Source organism: Chiloscyllium punctatum, chromosome 1 (assembly GCF_047496795.1).
Source record: "Chiloscyllium punctatum isolate Juve2018m chromosome 1, sChiPun1.3, whole genome shotgun sequence".
NCBI classification, from domain to species: domain Eukaryota; kingdom Metazoa; phylum Chordata; class Chondrichthyes; order Orectolobiformes; family Hemiscylliidae; genus Chiloscyllium; species Chiloscyllium punctatum.
The window spans coordinates 120,508,579-120,531,156 of NC_092739.1; the positions used below are offsets into that span (position 1 = coordinate 120,508,579).

Below are 22,578 nucleotides of genomic sequence, written 5' to 3' on the forward strand. Positions count from 1 at the left end.
CTCCGGCTCACTAGCCATCCACACTCCACCCGGACCTCCAGCCCACTGGCTGTCCCCACTCTGCTCGAGCCTCCAGCCCACTGGCCGTCCCTGCATTGCTCAGGCCTCCAGCCCACTGGCCGTCCCTGCTCTGCCCGAGCCTCCAGCCCACTGGCCATCCCTGCATTGCTCGGGCCACCAGCCCACTGGCCGTCCCCGCTCTGCCAGAACCTCCAGCCCACTGGTCATCCCTGCATTGCGTGGGCTTCCAACCCACTGGCCATCCCTGCATTGCTCAGGCCTCTAGCCCACTGGTCGTCCCCGGTCTGCCCGAGCCTCCAGCCCACTGGCCATCCCTGCATTGCACGGGCTTCCAGCCCACTGGTCGTTCCCATTCTGCTTGGACCTCCAGCCCATTGGTCGCCCCGACTCTGCACGAGCCTCCAGCCCCCTGGCCATCCCTTCATTGCTCGGGCTTCCAACCCACTGGTCGTCCTTGCATTTCTCGGGCCTCCAGCCCACTGGCCATCCCTGCATTGCCCAAGCCTCCAGTACACTGGCCATCCCTGCATTGCTTGGGCCTCCAGCCCACTGATCGTCCCCGGTCTGCCTGAGCCTCTAGCCCACTGGCCGTCCCTGCATTGCTCGGGCCCCCAGCCCACTGGTCGTCCCCGGTCTGCCCGAGCCTCCAGCCCACTGGCCATCCCTGCATCGCTCGGGACTCCAGCCCATTGGCCGTCCCTGCATTGCCCAAGCCTCCAGTCCACTGACCGTTCCCACATCACTCAGGCTTCCAGCCCACTGGCCGTTTCCACTCTGCCTGAGCCTCCAGCCCACTGGACGTCCCTGCTCTGCCCGAGCCTCCAGCCCCCTGGCCGTCCCTGCATTGCTCGGGCTTCCAGCCCACTGGTTGTCCCTGCATTGCTCGGGCTTCCAGCCCACTGGTTGTCCCCGCTCTGCCTGAGCCTCCAGCCCACTGGCCGTCCCTGTATTGCTCTGGCCTCCAGCCCACTGGTCGTCTCCATATTGCTTGGGTCTCCAGCCCACTGGCCATCCCTGCATTGCTCGGGCCTCCAGCCCACTGGCCCTCCCCACTCTGCTTGAGCCTCCAGCCCACTGGTTGTCCCTGCTCTGCCCGAGCCGCCAGCCCACTGGCCATCCCTGTATTGCTCTGGCCTCCAGCCCACTGGTTGTCTCCACATTGCTCTGGCCTCCAGCCCACTGGTTGTCTCCACGTTACTCGGGCCTCCAGCCCACTGATCGTCCCCGCTCTGCCTGAGCCTCCAGCCCACTGGCCATCCCCGCTCTGCCTGAGCCTCCAGCCCACTGGCCGTCCCTGCATTGCTGAGGCCTCCAGCCCACTGGTCGTCTCCACATTGCTTGGGCCTCCAACCCACTGGCCGTCCCTGCATTGCTCGGGCCTCCAGCCCACTGGTCGTCCCCACTCTGCCCGAGCTTCTAGCCCACTGGCCATCTCCCCTCCGCCCAAAGCACCAGCCCGTTGCCCATCCCCACATTGCTCAAGCCTTCAGCCCACTGAACGTTCCCACATCACTAAGGCTTCCAGCCCACTGGCCGTTTCCACTCTGCCTGAGCCTCCAGCCCACTGGCCGTCCCTGCTCTGCCCGAGCCTCCAGCCCCCTGGCCGTCCCTGTATTGCTCTGGCCTCCAGCCCACTGATCGTCTCCACATTGCTCGGGCCACCAGCCCACTGGTCGTCCCTGGTGTGCCCGCGCCTCCAGCCCACTGGCCATCCCTGCATTGCTCGGGTCTCCAGCCCACTGGCCCTCCCCACTCTGCCTGAGCCTCCAGCCCACTGGTCGTCCCCGCTCTGCCTGAGCCGCCAGCCCACTGGCCGTCCCTGTATTGCTCTGGCCTCTAGCCCACTGGTCGTCTCCACATTGCTCGGGCCTCCAGCCCACTGATCGTCCCCGCTCTGCCTGAGCCTCCAGCCCACTGGCTGTCCCTGCATTGCTCGGGCCTCCAGCTCACTGGGCATCCCCACTCTTCCTGAGCCTCTAGCCCACTGGTCGTCCCCACTCTGCCCGAGCCTCCAGCCCACTGGCCATCCCTGTATTGCTCTGGCCTCTAGCCTACTGGTTGTCTCCGCATTGCTTGGGCGTCCAGCCCACTGGCTGTCCCTGTATTGCTCGGGCCTCCAGCCCACTGGCCGTCCCCATTCTGCCTGAGCCTCTAGCCCACTGGCCGTCCCCACTCTGCCTGAGCCTCCAGCCCACTGGCCGTCCCCACTCTGCCTGAGCCTCCACCCCACTGGTCATCCCCACATTGCTTGGGCCTCCAGCCCACTGGCCGTCCCCACTCTGCCTGAGCCTCCACCCCACTGGTCATCCCCACATTGCTTGGGCCTCCAGCCCACTGGCCGTCCCCATTCTGCCTGAGCCTCCAGCCCACTGGCCGTCCCCACTCTGCCTGATGCACCAGCCCACTGGTCATCTCCACATTGCTTGGGCCTCCAGCCCACTGGCCGTCCCCACATTGCTTGGGCCTCTAGCCAGCTGGTCAGCCCTGCTCTGCGCAAGCCTCCAGCCCACTGTACCTCAAAAGAGAACGCCACGGGGGGAAATGGGATAAAAAAGAGAGGAAAACAGGAAGTAAACAGAAGGAGCGGAGAAGCTCTGGTTGGACCATCCTGCTCTGCTGTATCTTGAGTGGAACTAAAGACAAGACCAATACCGATTCCAGACTTCCAGTGCCAATTTAACTCTATCACTAAACTGCTGAAAAAGTAAACACATGGTCTTCCTTAAAACCAAGCATATGTTTGACTCTGTTATCATAGAATGATTTTGCGCAGAAAGAAGCCATTTAATCATCATTCCTGTGCCTAATCTTTGGTGAAATTATTCAATTAATCCCACCTTCCAGCTTTTGTAACCCCCCCATTCAACTCAATGTTTTGCTCAAAGTAAAGGGTGTTCATGATAGAAAGTGGAAACGATTTTTTAGGGCTACATTGGCTACCAACAATACTTACATTCCACAAGGGGGCAGCATGGCAGTGGTCTGTCATTAATTCTATTTTCTACTTTGCCATATTATTCAATTTTCTTTTGAATGCTACTATTGCATTTGCTACATTACAACTCATTGTATTAAAAAAAAAATTTCCTCGTGGCCTCTGCTTGTTGAGTCACATGGAAATTATCATGTTGAGTCACATGAAAGCCCATAGCCAATATTCATGACCTTGAAGTGACATCATACTGAAATTGAGGGACAGCTGATGAATGCTGATATTTCAAGTATTGGTCACCAAGTCTTCTTTTATTTATGCATGAACAGTCATCATCTTCAGTACTGCTTCATTCAGAGTCATGTACCAGCGTACCTGAAGAAGGGCTTATGCCCGAAATGTCGATTCTCCTGTTCCTTTGATGCTGCCTGACCTGCTGCGCTTTTCCAGCAACACATTTTTAATCTCTGATCTCCAGCATCTGCAGTCCTCACTTTCTCCTCAGGTACCAGAGTGTCAGCATCTCTGAAACTCCCTTTTTTATATATCAGGCAGGGCTCCCTGGGAACTTGTTCTATGAGGTCAAGCTGGCTCGTTACAATCCCCAAGCAATATCCCAGTGTACTTACATCTACATCCCTCATTACATCCCTCGCCCTCCCTTTATCATGGAGAGCATCCTGGGGCATTTTAGCACTGGGTCAGTTTCCTCCAATTTGGCATCCATTACAGGTGACATGTGACACATGGAGACTCGCCTCTTGTGCAGAAGCACCTTGGTAGAGGTTCACTGTCTTCTTCTGGCAGCAAAGGCGTCAAGTCTACTACTTCTGAAGACTTGACAATGCTTGACGGGCAGCGTGCCATCATGGGTTCCAGCAGCCTTTCCGACTGGTAGGCCAGGTCTTGCTCTGGCACCATTTGCAAATTCATATGCTCCACATGCTTGTTCAGGACTGTTGCGCTCATCCGCACTTTCTACATCACCTTCCATTGACCATGCGTCTTACCCATTTTTGGGCCATTTCTCTGATCCTTAAACCAACTTCATCCCCTGCATCAAACTTTCTCTTGCTTGGCAGAGTCTTGTGTCTGGATTGACATTTTTTAATGCTGTTTCACCTCCCTCCCTCTCTCAGGTCTGGGAAAATCAGACTTAACCTGGTGTGGAGTCTTCTACCCATTAGCAACTCTGCCGGTGCTATCTCTTGGTATCTAGCAAGGCTGTAGGCTATTTGCTCAAGCCATCCTTCAAAGTTTGGACAGCTTCTTTCTGCCAGGCCATTGGATCATGGGTGGTGTTCTTTTATGTCAAATTCCATTCAACTTTAAGAAATATAGTACTCAAATTCCCTGTGGCTAGATGATGGCCTGTTATCTGCGACAGCACTTCCGGGACTGCATGCTTTGAATAACACGCGGTTTTTCAATTGTCATTCTAGTGTTTGACAAATGGATCCTATGCACGTCCAACCACTTTGAGTGAATGTCTACAATAACTAAGAACATTGAACCCATAAAAGGACCTGCACAGTTGACATGCAGTCCAGCATATCATTTGCCTTCTTTAAAGCCTGCCACACCTGTAATTTCCCTGTTTTATCTCTCCCTCCTTTTTTAATTAGTCGGTTTACATTAGCTACAGTTCCAGAATCTACAAAATCTTGGAAGGTGACCACCAATGCATCCACTATTTCTACGATCACTTTCTTAAGTACACTGGGATATTGCTTATCACTACCTTGGGAATCAATTGACCTTTCATTCCATCAGTTTCCCCAAAACCATTTCCCTGCTGATACTGATTTGCTTTGATTTCTCCATCTCACTTGGTCCTCATTCGCCAAAGTTTTTGTGACATTATTTGTCTCCTGCTTTGTGAAGACAGAACTAAAATATGTATCCAATAGGTCTGTCATCTCTAAGTCCCCCATTATAACTTCCCCTGTGTCTGTGTGCAAAAGGACCTACATTTGTCTTCACTAATCTTTCTCTTCACATACCTATAGAAACTTCTACCATCAATTGAATGTTCCCTGCAAGCTTACTCTCGTATTATTAAGCTGTTAGGACCTGAATGGGTTCTTTTAAGATCTGATCAAAATGATTACATGAAGATATGTGCAATTAAATATATAGCTAATTTATTAGTTTAATCTACTTAATATACATTTTTTACACACACAAATTATAAGCAAATCTGTTAGGTTAGTATACTTTATACATATTTAAACTAATGAGTCATATTGCCTTGTCTTCATGCCGGGGACATTGGACGGCTGGCACTTGGAGCTTTATTTCAGATTTCATGACACTCGCCTCACAAACTCCAGTCTGAGAGTGTAGGTTCATGGCCCCAGTCTCATGAACCTGATCTGACAGGAAAAGTCCAAGGAGTGGGAAAAAGTGCCTGATATTAATACTGTTCTGGTTACATGCTGTCTCACCATTTTGTAGTACTTTCAGTACTTTTCCAGATATTCTGTTGTGCAGAAAACAAGTTGAAAACATTTCTAGGTGACTCTGTGTTAGCTACTTAAAAGATGATTCCCACAAACTGTCAAGGTTATGCAGTTACCTCCCAACAAAACAGGCTGCTTTTTCACTCGATCTATTTCTATGATTTTTATTTCCACTTTCTTATATGCTCATTGTCATTCTCTTGTTTTTGCTCTTTGCCCCCTCTTTTCTGTCTCTCTCTATAGGTTCATATCCTCCTGCCATTTTAATTAAACTAGTTTAGGTTAGTTTTAGTTTTGGAAACCTAGAGAGTGGAAGTTTATGAACAGTTTCTTGGAAGGAGACATGACTTGAAATGAGAATGGGATGGTTCAAGGAATAAATAACTTTGGTAGAAAGTTGGTTACTACAACTTCCAGACCAGGAGTGGTTGGTCAGAAATCAGCCAGTTCTGAAAAGACTGAGAAAGTCTAAGGCTTCAGCCTTGTGAACATTCATTTAAGAATACCTCAGAGTTCAAAGCAGTGAATTGGGGAAGTTCTGGTGAGTCGAATTTAAAATTTTGAGGTAGTGGGGTAGTTTCACTGGATGTAAAATTGTACAGTGATGGTTTTATGGTATAGATGAGACAGGTTTTTACAATGTTTTATGATTTTCAATTTGTATTCTATGTTTAGATAACTTGTTTTATTTTAATATTTTCCTTTTGTTCATTAAACTTCTGTTTATTCTGTGATTCTTCATCACTTGGCCTTGCTGTTACCTTTCATCTGTTCTTGCCCCATCTTCAACAAAGAAGCAGCAGCTGTCAGTTTATGCACATTTTTGGGGTTCATATTGGCTCTTCCTCTCTGAGGCCAAATTGAACTGAGTACCCACAAAGAAAACTTTTTCTAAACAGACTGTGCTTTATTTTCTGATAGGTGAGAAGCGTATATTAATTAATCTCACCTGAAATCTTAAATCATTGCTCATTGGAAACATTAATTACACCCAATTACATGATCCAAATATTTGAATGCTTACTTCATCAGAACTTTCTGAAAACAAAATACATATTTTTCAACAGTAACATCTTGCACCAGTGATGACTGACTTAAATTATATTTTCATCTTTGTTTGGAGAATGATCTCTCAATGTCACAACACATATTTTGCGAAAACTTGCTGAATATCATAAGAACATAAAAAACGAGAGCGGAAGTAAGTCATCAGGCCCTTTGAGCCTGCTGTGCCATTCAATAAGATCATGGCTAATCCTTTTGTGAACTCAGCTCCACTTACCCGCCCACACACTATTACCCTTAATTCCTTTACTATTCAAAAATCTATTTTCTCCTTTTCAATTTTTCTTTGCTTGAACTGTTGAAAATCTGGTCCCTCTGCATATAATGATTAAAGTGTGGAACGTGCCACTATTTGAACATTTTCTTTTGCTAAACATTTGATATACAATCATTCTTGAAGAAGTTTTGCAGTGTTTATTTAAGTTTTTTTTCTTGTACTGAAAATAATTCCAAATCTTTAATAGTGAAATTTAACAGAGAATTTCACTGCGCACCAGATGACAGGCTATGAGACAGGAGCTGTTGATAGCTCCCAATGCACTCCTGCTGACAGGTAGGTTTCCAGTGCTTGGAACAGCAGAACACATTTGTTTCAAAGTAAATTTGGAAGTCATTTCAAAAAATTAATGGCCCATTGAAAGGCATTTACACAGGCCACTCGCATAGAGTCATAGAGGTGTACAGCATGGAAACAGACCCTTCGGTCCGACCTGTCCACGCCAACCAGATATCCCAACCCAGTCTAGTCCCACCTGCCAGCACCCGGCACATATCCTTCTACCTTTGAACCAGTTCTGTATCCAAATGGCTAGTTCTCCCTGTATACAATGAAATCTAAAATTGCTAATCAGTCTCCCATGGGGAACCTTGTCGAACGCCTTACTGAAGTCCATATAGATCACATGTACTGCTCTGCCCTCATCAATTTTCTTTGTTACTTCTTCAAAAAACTCAATCAAGTTTGTGAGACATGATTTCCCATGCACAAAGCCATGTTGACTATCCCTAATAAGTGCTTGCCTTTCCAAATACATGTACATCGTGTCCCTCAGGATTCCCTCCAACAACTTGTCCACCACTGACTTCAGGCTCACCGGTCTATAGTTCCCTGACTTGCCTTTACCTTCCTTCTTAAACAGTGGCACCATGTTTGCCAACCTCCAGTCTTCCAGCACCTCCCCTGTGACTATCGATGATACAAATATCTCAGCAAGAGGCCCACCAATCACTTCTCTAGCTTCCCACAGAGTTCTTGGGTACACCTGATCAGGTCCTGGGGATTTATCCACCTTTACCCATTTCAAGACATCCAGCACTTCCTCCTCTGTAATATGGACATTTTGAAAGATGTCACCATCTATTTCCCTACAGTCTATATCTTCCATATCCTTTTCCACATTAAATACTGATGCAAAATATTCATTTAGTATCTCCCCCATTTTCTGTGGCTCCACACAAAGGCCGCCTTGCTGATCTTTGAGGGGCCCTATCTCTCCCTAGTTACCCTTTTGTCCTTAATATATTTGTAAAAACCCTTTGGATTCTCCTTAATTCTATATGTCAATGCTATCTCATGTCCCCATTTTGCCCTCCTGATTTCCCTCTTTAGTATACTCCTACTTCCTTTATACTCTTCTAAGGATTCACGCCATCTATCCTGTCTGTACCTGACATATGCTTCCTTCTTTTTCTTAACCAAACCCTCAATTTCTTTAGTCATCCAGCATTCCCTATAGTTACCAGCCTTCCCTTTCACCCTGACAGGAATATACTTTCTCTGGATTCTTGTTATCTCATTTCTGAAGGCTTCCCATTTTCCAGCCGTCCCTTTACCTGCGAACATCTGCCTCCAATCAGCTTTCGAAAGTTCTTGCCTAATACCATCAAAATTGGCCTTTCTCCAATTTAGAACTTCAACTTTTAGATCTGGTATATCCTTTTCCATCACGATTTTAAAACGAATAGAATTATGGTCACTGGCCCCAAAGTGCTCCCCCACTGACACCTCAGTCACCTGCCCTGCCTTATTTCCCAAGAATAGGTCAAGCTTTGCACCTTCTCTAGTAGGTACATCCACATACTGAATCAGAAAGTTGTCTTGTACGCACTTAAGAAATTTCTCTTCATCTAAACCTTTAACACTATGGCTGTCCCAGTCGATGTTTGGAAAGTTAAAAACACTGACCATAACTACCCTATTGTCTTACAGATAGCTGAAAACTCCTTACAAGTTTATTTCTCCTTACAAGTCTTTGTTGCCAATCTGCTTTTCAACCAAATCTTTGTACTTACTGTTGATTAAGTTCAGTACAATTATTTCCAACCAAAAGTTTTCACTCACAAACTGAGTTTTTAATTCTACCATGTAATGGTCACTGCTTCTGAGATCATTTATTAAAGGGGTCTCATTCTGCATTACAAGGTGCAAACTACCATGATCCCAGATTGGGCACTCAACATATTGTTCTAGGAAACTGTCTTGAATACACTATGAATTCTTCCTGATGACTAGTTCTGATTTTCACAATCTACATAAAGGTTAAAGTCATCCATGATTAATGTATTGCCTTTTTAATGTGCCCTTTTTTTTCTGTCCTCCAGTAAAGCTAATGTTAGGTCATCTATAGACTACTTCTAACAGTCTTCTTCTCCTTACTATTTCATGCTCCACTGATTTTTTTTTTGTCTTCTCATCCAAAATCATTTCTTGCTGTTGCATTTTTAAAAGTTATTCTTTTGTTGGATATGGGCATCATGGCTGACCATAAATGTTTCATCTCATCCTAACAAAGTTACACCATCGTACTGTCCATCCTTCCTGTCCTTTCAAAAAATTCCATACACCTAAATATTTAGTTACCAGCTTTGTTTTCCATTATGTTAGAATTAGTATTTTTGTCACATGTACTCACATGAATACAGTGAAAAATTTACAACTCGCCACTTATGGCGCTATCTTAGGTACAAAAGTACCTAGGTACAAATTCTGCCGTTCAAGTTCTTTGGGGAAAAAAAATAGAAAAATAAAGAAATAAGAAGTCCAGCCTTGCAGATGATAGGAATAATTAGAAGACAGAAAAATTAAAAAAATTAAAACAATGGTCATTCCAATCCAGTCTATGTTGGCACCTAGCATCCAATCAGCAGTGAGCCTTGACTCCAGGTTGTGCTCAAGGCCAGGAGACCACTCAAGATCAAACAATGCTGGGCTGCTGAAAGACCATCATGCAAAGTTGGGATGTAGCCATGCCAGGCTGGGAGGATACCATGTCGGGCTGGGAGGATGCCATGTCGGGCTGCGAGGATGCCAGGTTGGGCTGGGAGGATGCCCTGTCAGGTTGGGAGGATGTCATGTCAAGCCAGGAGGCTGCCATGCTGGGTCTGTGCTGAATCTGGGATTCTGCCACATCAGGCCAAGAGGACACCACGCTGGGCCAAAAGACTGCCTTATCAGGCAGGATGATGCCTCACCAGGTTGGGAGACTGCCATGCTGGGTCTGTGCTGAGGCCAGGAGTCCATGGCCAAAAGTTTGAGTCTGTGCCGAGGCGTGTAGTCTCAGGCTGAGAAGAAAGAAGAAAAAGAATAGAGAAAGAAAAGAAAGAGAAGAAAAGAAAAGGAATGGACAGAGCAGATGAGCTCTAGCTGAAGTGAGCTACTCTGTCACCATCCATGTAACCATACAAGTGAGCTTTAAAGTCATACACATTAACCTCCATTTGTGTTGTTAATTCATTTATTTTGATCTGAAGACTATGTTCATTTATATAAACATCCATAATTTTGTCTTTTTTACCATTTTCCCTATTGACCCTATTTGCTACCTTGTTTAAAATATTTGTATACTTTGTCCCTTCCTGCCCCACACTTGTCCCTTCCTGCCCCACACCTCAAGGTAATGATGCCGTATTATTTTTCCTTTGGAAGTCTTTAGAACCATAGAATAGAATCCCTACAGTGTTCCTTGATTCTCATGGCAACATTGTGGAGATGTCCTACCTCCCACCTGAGCCTGCTTCCCATCCATGTCTGCTGGTCACCCATATCCAACCCAATGGCAGGATCTCCACTGTTTTGGAAAAGAATCTTGCCCTTAATATCTGTAAATAAGTTTGTTTATCTTCTACTTTGGTTCATGAAAGATTAACTATTGTTTTCTCCCTCACTCTTAGATGATTTTATGAAACAGAACCGTGGCATGCTTCTCGTATTCTCACTGAAAAATCCTACCTACCCTGAATACCAATATAGTTCAGACAGCAGTGTCTTATGCCTGGATTTCCACAATATGTATCCTCATCTGATAGCTGTTGGCTTTTATGATGGTTGTGTTGCTGTCTATAATATCATGGAAAATGCTACAGGGCCTACTTACAAGAGTTCACCTAAATCGGGCAAGCACACTGATCCTGTTTGGCAGGTTAGTACTGTAATTGAGGTATTTCAAATAGGATTTACAACTTTTGGAGAAATATTATTTCTATTTATTTATTGAAATATTTCAAAATGCAAATGTATGTGTCTCCAGATAGCTTAATGGCTTTTTTTGGTATTTGTTGGAATGTCAGAGAGCATTAGTTGACAATAACTATTCAAATGTTTATCCTTCTAAATGGCTGGATCATTTAAAGGCACAAAAAGGTGGCCTGCTCTATAGAGAAGGAGGTGACATAAGAGAAAGGAAACTACTTCTTTCAATATTTTGCTTGACTGCTACGGCTCATTAAATTATCATCCTGATCATTTGGTTGTCAGTGTTATTTGCCATTAATTTCTACCCTTTCCAAGGAACCTGAAATTACCAAAGGACAATTGATTCTCATTGAAATGATTCTACAGAGGCCGTCACCAAGTCAGTCTTTATTTTCACGTGAACAGTCCTTGACTATAGTACACCTAATACAGAGTCAGGCACCAGAGTGGCGGCAGCCCTGACACTCAACTTTTTTATGTCAGCCAGGCCTCCCTGATTGGACCATATTCCAAGTCCCAGTTAGGGAATTCATATTGTATGAGTTCCAGTTAGCTGATCGTGTTACAGTGTCTACATCCTTCCCCTCTCTGAGTCCACAGACATGGGTCAGTCCTTTCTCTTTGTGAGTCTCTTGGAGCGTTTTAGCACCGGGTCAGGTTTCTTTGACTCGGCATCTAACATGGGCAGGATGCAATGCATAGGAATTCAACTCTTGTGCTTAGAGTGCCTTGGTCTCTTCTTCCAATGGCAAAAGCATTGAGATGGCTACTTCCATCACTCTAATTCAGAGGACTCAAAAACTTTTGACAGAGTAAATTCATGGATTCCAGCAGTACTTCCAAAAATTCCGAGGGGCAGGGCACATGATGCTCCCACATTGTTTGCAAATTCATGGCTCTTGTAAAGTCAACATGCTTATTCAGGGCAATCAAACCTACTGAAACTCAACACATCCCTGGTCCTGAATACACATTGACTATGCCCCTTATCCATGTGAGGCCATTTCCACGACTCATACACAAAATACCATCTCGTGTATCAAACTCTCTTTCACTTGGCAGAGGCTTTGGTGTGGCATTTGAATTCCTGATGCTGTTTCACCCTCTCCCGAGGTACAAGAAGATCTGACTTGGTGCGAATCATCTACCCATTAACAACTCTGCCAGTACTATCCCTGTTTTTGCATATGGGAATCCTTTAATCAAACAAGAATTGTAGCAGCTTGGTGAGGCTGTTTCTTTCAATCCAGCCTTTAAAGTTTCGATCACCATTTCTGCTTGACCATTGAATGATGGGTTGTATGGAGGTGTACTTATGTCAAATCCCATTCAACTTTAAGAAATACCCAAAGTCTCCTGGTAAACAATGGCCCATTATCTGTGACCAACAATTTCAAGACTCAGTGTGTTTGAAAAGATGTGTGCAGTTTTTCTATAGTCATCCAGCGTTTGACTTTATGTACATTGAGTCAATAGACAATAGACAATAGATGCAGGAGTAGGCCATTCTGCCCTTCGAGCCTGCACCGCCATTCAATATGATCATGGCTGATCATTCCTAATCAGTATCCTGTTCCAGCCTTATCTCCATACCCCTTGACTCCACTATCTTTAAGAGCTCTATCCAATTCTTTCTTAAAAGAATCCAGAGACTGGGCCTCCACTGCCCTCTGGGGCAGAGCATTCCACACAGCCACCACTCTCTGGGTGAAGTAGTTTCTCCTCATCTCTGTCCTAAATGGTCTACCCCGTATTTTTAAGTTGTGTCCTCTGGTTCGGCATTCCCCCATCAACGGAAATATGTTCCCTCCTGCCAGAGTGTCCAGTCCTTTCATAATCCTATACGTTTCAATCAGATCCCCTCTCAGTCTTCTAAACTCAAGGGTATACAAGCCTAGTCGCTTCAGTCTTTCCGTGTAAGGCAATCCTGCCATTCCAGGAATTGACCTCGTGAACCTACGCTGCACTCCCTCAATAGCCAGAATGTCTTTCCTCAAATTTGGAGACCAGAACTGTACACAGTACTCCAGGTGTGGTCTCACCAGGGCCCTGTACAGCTGCAGAAGCACCTCTTTGCTTCTATACTCAATCCCTCTTGTTATGAAGGCCAGCATGCTATTAGCCTTCTTCATGACCTGCTGTACCTGCATGCTTGCCTTCATTGACTGGTGGACAAGAACACCCAGATCTCTCTGAACAGCCCCTTTACCTAATTTGATACCATTGAGGTAGTAATCTGCCTTCCTGTTCTTGCCACCAAAGTGGATAACCAGACATTCATCCACATTAAACTGCATCTGCCATGCATCTGCCCACTCACCTAACTTGTCCAGGTCACCCTGTAATCCCCTAACATCCTCATCACATTTCACCCTACCACCTAGCTTTGTGGCATCAGCAAATTTGCTAATGTTATTGCTGATACCATCTTCTATATCATTTACATATATTGTAAAAAGCTGCGGTCCCAGCACGGATCCCTGCGGTACCCCACTGGTCACTGCCTGCCATTCTGAAATGGAGCCGTTAATCACTACCCTTTGTTTCCTATTAGCCAACCAATTCTCTATCCAATCTAGTACTTTGCCCCCAATCCCGTGCGCCCTAATTTTACTCACTAACCTCTTGTGTGGGACTTTATCAAAAGCTTTCTGAAAGTCCAGGTACACTACATCCACTGGATCTCCTTCGTCCATCTTCCGAGTTACATCCTCAAAAAATTCAAGAAGATTAGTCAAGCATGATTTCCCCTCCATAAATCCATGCTGACTCTGTCCTATCCTGTTACTATTATCCAGATGTGCCGTAATTTCATCCTTTATAATAGACTCCAGCATCTTTCCCACCACTGAGGTCAGACTAACTGGTCTATAATTTCCTGCTTTCTCCCGCCCACCCTTCTTAAAAAGTGGCACAACATTAGCCGCCCTCCAATCCTCAGGAACCGACCCCGATTCTATTGAACTCTGGAAAATAATCACCAGCGCATCCACGATTTCCCGAGCCACCTCCTTCAGTATAACCTGATTCAGTTTGAATGGACACCTACAATGACTACGAACATTGGGCTCATGAAAGGACCTGCATAGTCGACATGCAACCAAATCCACATTTTACCTGGCCATTCCCGTGGATGATGCTGGCAGTAATTTCTGTCCTTGTTGACACTCTAGACATTGCTCCACCAATGTAGCTATGTCTGCATCCAGGCCTGGTCACCAGGCATAACTTCTCACCAATGTCTTCGTTTTAGAGACCCCTGGTTGGCCCTGATGGAATTTAGACATTATTTGGTAATTACTTTTGCTTGGAACAATCAGTCTTGTTCCCATAGCAAAATACCATCTTCTTCCATGAGCTGGTCTCTCCAGGTCCAAAAATGTTTCAATTCTAGTTGTTATGGACTTTTGGTTTCATTAATACAAATTGTTTCAGTTTGAAAAGGACTGGATCTTTCTGTGTCCAAAGTTTGATATTGTTGGCTGCAGCCAGGAACGTATCCAGAAATTTTAATATCATTGCAGACTCTTCCATTAGGAATATCATGAATAGTGTATCTGCTAATGAGAGGCAGCTCAATGCATCCACGTTCACTACTCAGCCTCCCAGAAAGTGTTCTAACTTAAAATTATAAGCATTTCGCATTACAGCCCACTGCCGAATACAGCCTGAAGCTATGGGCACCACTGTCTTGTCCTCTTCATGCAGATCAAGTCACGTTTTCTAGTCTGTGATTATCACAAATTTTGTTCATGAAGGTACTCATCAAACCTCCTACCTCCAAATGTGACCGCCCATCCTTCATTTTTTTTCTAGGTAAATATACACTCTACATTAGCCAAAGTCCTGAATGCATGACTTAATGGGCATTCGTGTCAAGTGGGCCACCAATGAGCTAATAGCACCCCAATGCCATATCGTGAGGCATTTCAGTTTAATACTAGATCCTTCTTGGGATCATAGTTTGCCAACACTCGAGAGGATGATTGCTATTTCTGTATTTTATTGAAAGCTGTGGCTTGACTATGCAATCATTTCTAAAACAATTTAGGATGCAAAGGTGCCAGGATGGATGCCAGGTTATATATGAACTTTCCATTATAATTTACCATCCTAGAAATGACCTAAGCTCCTGGACAGCCATGGGAGCCTGGGCACCTTTGACTGCTATCACTTTATCTTTCAATGGATGTAACCCAATCTTGTTAACTCTGTGGCCCAAGTAGGTCATTTTGGGGGACCTGAACACACATTTTTCCCACCTTAGACATACACCTTAGGATGATATCCATGTTCGCTAAGTGTTCCTTATTATTTTTCCCTGTTATCAGAGCATCACCTAGGTAAATGGCAACCTGAGGTAAACTTTGCAAAATGTTCTCAATCAACTGCTGAAAAATTGAACAGGCTGACATACACCAAAAGGCAGTCTTGTGTATTGGTACAAACTGCTATTGGTATAAATTGTAGCATATTTATGGAAATCTTGGTCTGAACACAATTGCAAGTTGGCATGGCTCGTGTCCAGCTTGTGAAGGATAGACCCAGCTTTGCTTAAAAATCCTCTATCTGATGGATTGAATATTTATCCAGCTGTGCGAAAAGGTATACCGCTTATTTAAAATCTCTAAAAGGCGAACTGACCCATTGGGCTTCAGAATCAGTACGACTAGTTTCTACCATTCTACGAATTTGAATGGATTGACAGTTCCTTCACTTTCCAGCCTTCTGATTTCTGCTTTTACTTTTTCCCATAAGGCCAATGGTACTGGGTGGATCTTGCAGAATCGTGGTATTGCTTCCTGGTCAGCATGCAAAGTGGCCTTGGATCCTCTGATAATCCCTAGACCTTTTTGGAAGACTTCTGGGTACTTCACTCAGCCAGCTGTTTTCTAATTGAACAGTATTGAGCCAGTCTAGGTAAATCTTTCACAATCAGTTTTGCCCCATTAAGCTTGGGCACAACAATTACTTGGATCCTAATGATAACTAACCAGCTGCCTTTTGAAAGAGACTGGAATCAAAGTTGTGTCCTTAATCTGTAAAGGTTCCCCATTAGAGGTTCTCAGCCTAGCACAAATTTAAGGGCTGGAGTCCAGAGTAAATTCTATTAAAATTGGTTCTGCAATAACTGAGGAGAAAGTGAGGACTGCAGATGCTGGAGATCAGAGCTGAAAATGTGTTGCTGGAAAAGCGCAGCAGGTCAGGCATCATCCAAGGAACAGGAGAAGGGTTTCCTGAAGAAGGGCTTATGCCCGAAACGTCGATTCTCCTGTTCCTTGGATGCTACCTGACCTGCTGCGCTTTTCCAGCAACACATTTTCAGCTCTGCAATAACTGATACTGGTGCAGCTGTATGGACCCCCATTAGAACTAGGTGACCGCTTAACCAAACATTTATCTTGATTGGTTCTGATTTGAATGTTGCTAAGCAATTTAACTTTTCCAAATCAGATGTAGGTGAACTTTCCCGTGAATGAACTCTTTTGCGTACTGGCCTATGAGTTATCTTACTCAGTTCAGGTTTAGCAGAACTCTTTTGCTGTCTTGAGTTTGCCTAACGGCAACAATTACAGTGGCTTGCCAGCCAGGATCCTGAAGAAAACTTTAACGGTCAGGCTGAGGCTTTGCTTTGTTTTGGGGTTTTGCTGTGGGCCAATCCTGAGTCACTGTGATCAGGATATGCTCTAATAGAGACTATGCAATTGCTTGCACTCAAGTGCTGGTCCCCAAGCTGAGTCAGACTGGTGTACTTCCGTCAAAATACCTTGCAACTCATCTGCTCCACTTGTCACATTTTGCGATGATTAAGCCTGTTGTCGCCAGTTTGAAGTCTAAATGAGCTTCAGCTACCAGGCATTTTGCAGAGTTACATCATTAACAACGCATACCAGATGGTTTCTAAGCATCACGTTAACAGGTAAACCAAATTCACAGCATTCTGCCAGTTGTTTTAACCTGGTCAAAAACACCGATGTGAATTCCCTGGTTCTCAAATTGCCAAGTAAAAGCCATAGTAGGTCAGAATTAGAGGCAGCTTGGGATCATAATATTCCTTAACTATGTCAAACAATTCTTGAAAAGTTGTGTTGTCTGATACCCCTAAGGAAAAGTTAGGCTCCTAATTACAGAAAAAGCAGCAGTTATTTGCCCAGAAAAAATAAAATATTTTTTCCACATACTGGGTCCAGTATGGTCAATGGCAGGGTCAAGCTTCCTAGCAAAAACATGATGTAAGAAAATGCTTACACCAATTTAAAGTCAACTGTTGCTAGTGAGTTTCTTCAGAATCGTATCCCACTCTCATCAATACTGAAATAACTCTACAGAGGCCAGTATCCTGCCACCAAGTCACCCTTTATTTACATGTGAGTTGTCCTTGATTATAATACTGCCTCATGCAGAGTGAGGCACCAGAGTGGCAGTATCCCCAACACTCAACATTTTAGTGTCAGCCAGGGCTCCCTGATTGGACCAGATTAACAGAATACCAGTTCCTTGATTGAGCCTATGAGGTCTAATTGGCTGACATCATTACAATCACTACACCCATTGCACCAGTTTGGAAGGGGAAAACCCTTAAGGATTCCAACTTTGAAAGCTAACGGCTCAACCCTGAATGACAATGGAGGCACACCGTTCCAATCTGACATCTCCCAAAAATAGGTATCAGGCTTCTGAAATACTCTTTGCAGGAAGTTGATTCCTTTTGTTATGAAGATGTGGTTGTACTTTAAGAGAGTTAAAAGCAGCAGAAGTAGCCATCACAGCACCAAGTGTTCTCAATAAGGCAACAATGTAACACTTGGTCAAACAACTCGATTAGCTCATTGTCTGGAGACAAACACAAATTGGAATTTGGCCAGTTTAAATTATACCCGAAAAATATCAAACTCCAATCAAGTTTGAATTGAGTATATTGACAATCTTAAAAGCCAATGACACACTCCGATGCTTTGGGGGGTATAAGAATGAGGGAAATTGAACAGTTGAGAGGAGAACTGACAAGCCCAGCATGTAAACAGACTGCCTGAAAAATAGCTCTGTTAAAAAGCTACATGGGATAAATCTTTGCTGTGTTGTTAGTTTTAAATTAAGCAGAGGGTTTACCTGTGTCATAACAGTTTGGGGGCTCGTCTGGGATTTGAACTAGTTGAGACAGATTGAATAGATTTGGGGGTACGAAAAATCCTAGCAGATTTAAACACTTGCAGGTTTGTGTCCTCGATCCTTAAATAAAATGTAGATGAGAAAATTTGTTTAATTTCGTGACTTGTAGTTGATTAAATTAAAAGTAAGAGAAATGGCTCTTGAAATTGCTTAAAGAGGTTCTGGTATTTGAGGGTGATTCTCAAATGTGCCAGGAAAGTTTAGAAGGAAATAAAAAGGCCATACTTTTAGAATTAGCAAATAAGTTAGATTTGGGTTTAACCAAGGACAAAAGTAAAGCTGAAATTATAAGGGAATTACTCAAATGCTTAGGTGTGTCAGTGAAACAGACAAGTGCAGTACAGGTAGAAAAACGTAAATTACAATTGAGGAAAATGGACTAAGAAGATAAACAAAGAGAAAGAGGAAAAAGAGAGAGACAGAAGGTTCTTGGCTGAGCAACGAGAAAGAAAAGAATGGGAGAAAGAAGGAGAGAGAGAGAGAAGAAAGGAAAATAGAAAGAGGGAGAGAAGAGAGAGAAAGAGAGAGAAAATTTGAACTTGAGAAATTGCAACTTAGTCAGTAAAGTCAAATTAACAGGATGGCGATTAAAAGAGAAGGTAGTGATATAAATATGTCAAAACTCTGCCACATTTTGGTGAGAAAGATGTTGAAGCCTTCTTTATTTCATTTTAAAAACTGGCTGGGCAGATCGAGTGGTCCAAGGATTAATGGGTAATGCTAGTTCAGACTAAATTGGTAGGCAGAGCTTGTGAGGTATTTGCCACATTGTCAGATGAGGTGTCAAGAGATTATGAAGATTTTAAGTGCTTATGAATTGGTACAAAGACACAAAGAAGGAACCAGGTCAGACTTATGTTGAGTTTGAAAGAATTAAACATAGTCATTTTGATCAGTAGATGTGTGCTTTGAAAATTGATAGGACATTTGAGGCTCTAAGAGAGGTTATTCTGCTGGAGGAGTTTAAATACTCACTTCCAGAGATGGTAAGAATTCATGTGGAGGAACAGCAAGTTCAGGACATGAGAAGGGCAGCAGGATTAGCAGATGAGTACATGTTTGTGCATAAGACAACCTTCCTGCCAGAATTTAGTCGTGTGAGGGATAGAAATTTGGAGAAGGGGAGATCCTACACTATCAAACCAAGAGTAGAGAGCACTGGTAAGAGTTTACCACAGGATAAAAAAGAAGCCCAAGAGGGTGGAAAGGAGGTAAAAGGCTTCAGGTGTTTCCATTGTAGTAAAGTGGGTCGTGTAAAGACATAGTGCTGGTCATTAAAGAAAGGCACTGTGGGAAAAGATGTGGTAAAAGAAGCTAAGCCAGTGGCATTAGTGAAGGTAGTAAAGGAGACCCCAAGAAGAGCTGAGGAGCTGCAGGAGATTGCAGAGCCTAGGCGGGGGCTGGGTATGGAGTTAGTGTCTGATCTCTACAAAGAATTTGCCTCTGTGGGTAATGTTTACTCAGAGAGAACAGTGGGAGAAGGACAAGTATTTATAATTTTGAGAGATACAGGATCTAACCAGTCGCTAATAGTAAGGGATGAGTGAATATGCACACTTTCTGATCTGTTACCTGAGAGTGTGGTAATTTGTGGGATAGATGGACAGAAATTTAGCATTTCCCCTATGTAGGATCAGGTTGGAGTACCAACTTAAGACTGAGGAAGTAACAGTGGGAGTGATTGATAGAGTGTCAATTCCAGGAATTCAGAAATGATTTGGGATGTTCCAAGGTGGGAGTGACACCCCTTGTTGTGGAGAACCCCAAGGAAGACCTAGACACTGAAGAGATAAAACAGAAATATTCTGGCATTTTCCCAGACTGTGTGGTAATCAGATCCCACTATCAGAAGTCACAGCACAAAGTGAAAAATAAAGATAAAGATGAAACAGTTGAAGTTTAGTTAGCGAATACCCTGTTTGACGTAATGGTGCAGGAAAAACCTGAACAGGCAGAGGGGCAGACAGAGTTGTTCAGTCCGGAAAGGCAAAAGTGACTTGCAACAGCAAGACAAGATGGTAAAAGAAAGATATGTGGATGTATCCTCAGAAAAGGAGGCAAAGAATATTCTGTGGAGGGTTATTATCTGAAAGATAGAATCCTAAGATGGAAATGGAGACCACGGCATGTTGGTGTAGAGGAGAAATGATCTGAAGTGCACCAGATTATGTTGCCGGTAGCGTACAGACAGGAAGTGTTACGGGTAGCACATCAACTACCTGTAGGAGGTCACCTGGAGATACGAAAGACTCAGACTAAGGTACAAAAACATTTTTATCGGCCTGGAATGCACAAGGATGTGGTGAACTTTTGCCGGATGTGTGTACATGCCAAAAAGGATAACAAAGGAAGGCTGTGTGTCAAACCTGAGAGAATGGGTGAGATTCTGAATGATTACTTTGCATCAGTGTTCACTGAGGAGAGGAACATGATGAATGTTGAGATTAGAGATAGAAGTTCGATTAGTCTGGATCACGTTGACATAAGTAGGGAAGATGTGTTGAGTAGACTAGAGGTTATTAAGGTGGACAAGTCCCCAGGACCGGATGGGATCTATCACAGGTTGCTGAGGGAGGCGAGAGAGGAAATAGCTGGGCCCTGACAGATATCTTTGTGGCATCCTTAAATACAGGTGAGATGCTGGAGGACTGGAGGGTTGCTCATGTTGTTCACCCTGTACAAGAAGGGTAGTAGGGATATTCCGGGTAACTATATACCAGTGAGCCTGACGTCGGTGATGGGAAGGTTGCTGGAGAAGGTACTGAGGGATAGGATATATTTATATTTAGAAAAGAATGGGCTTATCAGTGATAGGCAACATGGTTTTGTGCGGGGGAGATCGTGCCTTACCAACTTAATAGAATTCTTCGAGGAAGTGACCAAGTTGACAGATGAAGGAAGGACTGTTGATGTCATATACATGGACTTTAGTAAGGCGTTTGATAAAGTTCCCCATGGTAGACTAATGGAGAAAGTGAAGTCATATTGTGTGCAGGGTGTTCTAGCTCGGTGGATAAAGAACAGGTTGAGCAACAGGAGACAAAGAGTAGTAGTTGAAGGGAGTTTCTCGAAATGGAGAAAGGTGACCAGTGGTGTCCCACAGGGGCCAGTGTTGGGGCCACTGTTGTTTGTAATATACATAAATGATCTGGAAGAGGGTACTGTTGGTATGATCAGCAAGTTTGCAGATGACATGAAGATTGGTAGAGTAGCAGAAAGCATAAGGGACTGTCAAAGAATACATGATGATATAGATAGACTGGAGAGTTGGGCGGAAAAGTAGCAGATGAATTTCAATCCAGACAAATGTGAGGTGATGAATTTAGGCAAGACTAATTCCAGAGCGAAGTATACAATGGGAAAAGTTGATGGGCAGAGAGATCTGGGAATGTAGGTCCATTGTACCCTGAAGGTTGCTGCACAGGTGGATAGAGTGGTCAAGAAGGCATATAGTATGCTTGCCTTCATTGGACGGGGTATTGAGTATAAGGGCTGGCAAGTCATGTTAAAATTGTACAAGACATTGGTTCGGCCGCATTTAGAATACTGTGTTCAGTTCTGGTCGCCACATTACCGAAAGGATGTGGACGCTTTGGAGAGGGTGCAGAGAAGGTTTACAAGGATGTTGCCTGGTATGGAAGGTGCTAGCTATGAAGAGAGGTTGAGTAGGTTCGGTTTATTTTCATTGGAAAAAAGTAGATTGAGGGGGGATCTGATTGAGGTTTACAAAATCATGAAGGGTATAGACAGGTGGAGAGAGACAAGCTTTTTCCCAGAGTGAAGGATTCAATAATGAGAGGTCACGCTTTCAAGGAGAGAGGTGGAAAGTTTAAGGGGGATACCTGCAGCAAGTACTTCACACAGAGGATAGTGGGCATTTGGAACGTGTTACCAGCAGAGTTGGTAGAGGCAGGCAGGGTAGATTCATTTAAGGTGCGTCTGGATGAATGCATGAGTAGGTGGGGAGTAGAGGGATACAGATGCTTAGGAATTGACTGACAGCTTTAGTTAGTATGTTTGGATTGGCTCAGGCTTGGAGGGCCGAAGGGCCTGTTCCTGGACTGTAAATTTTCTTTGTTCTTTGTTCTAAGCCACAGGTAGTAATAAAACCAGCACCTTTGTTGCCAATTCCCACATTTGAAGAACCATTCACATGGGGTTATAATTGATTGTATATGTCCCCTCCCAAGAACTAAAATTGGGAACCAGTACTTGTTAACCATAATGGATGTGTCTACCAGATTTCTAGAGGTAATTCCATTACGGAGTATCAAGGCAAAAAGGGTAGTATGGAAGTTAGTAGCTTTCTTCACATGGTATGGGCTACCCAGAGATATTCAGTCGGATCAAGGGTCAAATTTTACTGCTGGGCTGTTTAAGGAGGTGATGGATAGTTTAGGTATACAGCACATTAAATCCAGTGTGTATCATCCTGAATCCCAGGGAGCTTTAGAAAG

The 22,578-nt window shown here is 44.2% G+C and overlaps 1 protein-coding gene across 4 annotated transcripts in view; it reads left to right on the forward strand.

The window, feature by feature from the left end:
• Nucleotides 1-22,578, forward strand: part of dnai1.2 (dynein, axonemal, intermediate chain 1, paralog 2) — a 286,217-nt gene that overhangs the window by 112,468 nt on the left and 151,171 nt on the right. For all 4 annotated transcript variants that reach the window (XM_072573170.1, XM_072573160.1, XM_072573151.1 and 1 more), the window contains one exon: nt 10,651-10,898. In XM_072573170.1, the coding sequence (XP_072429271.1) occupies nt 10,651-10,898 (248 nt within the window). The remainder of the gene's footprint in view (nt 1-10,650; nt 10,899-22,578) is intronic.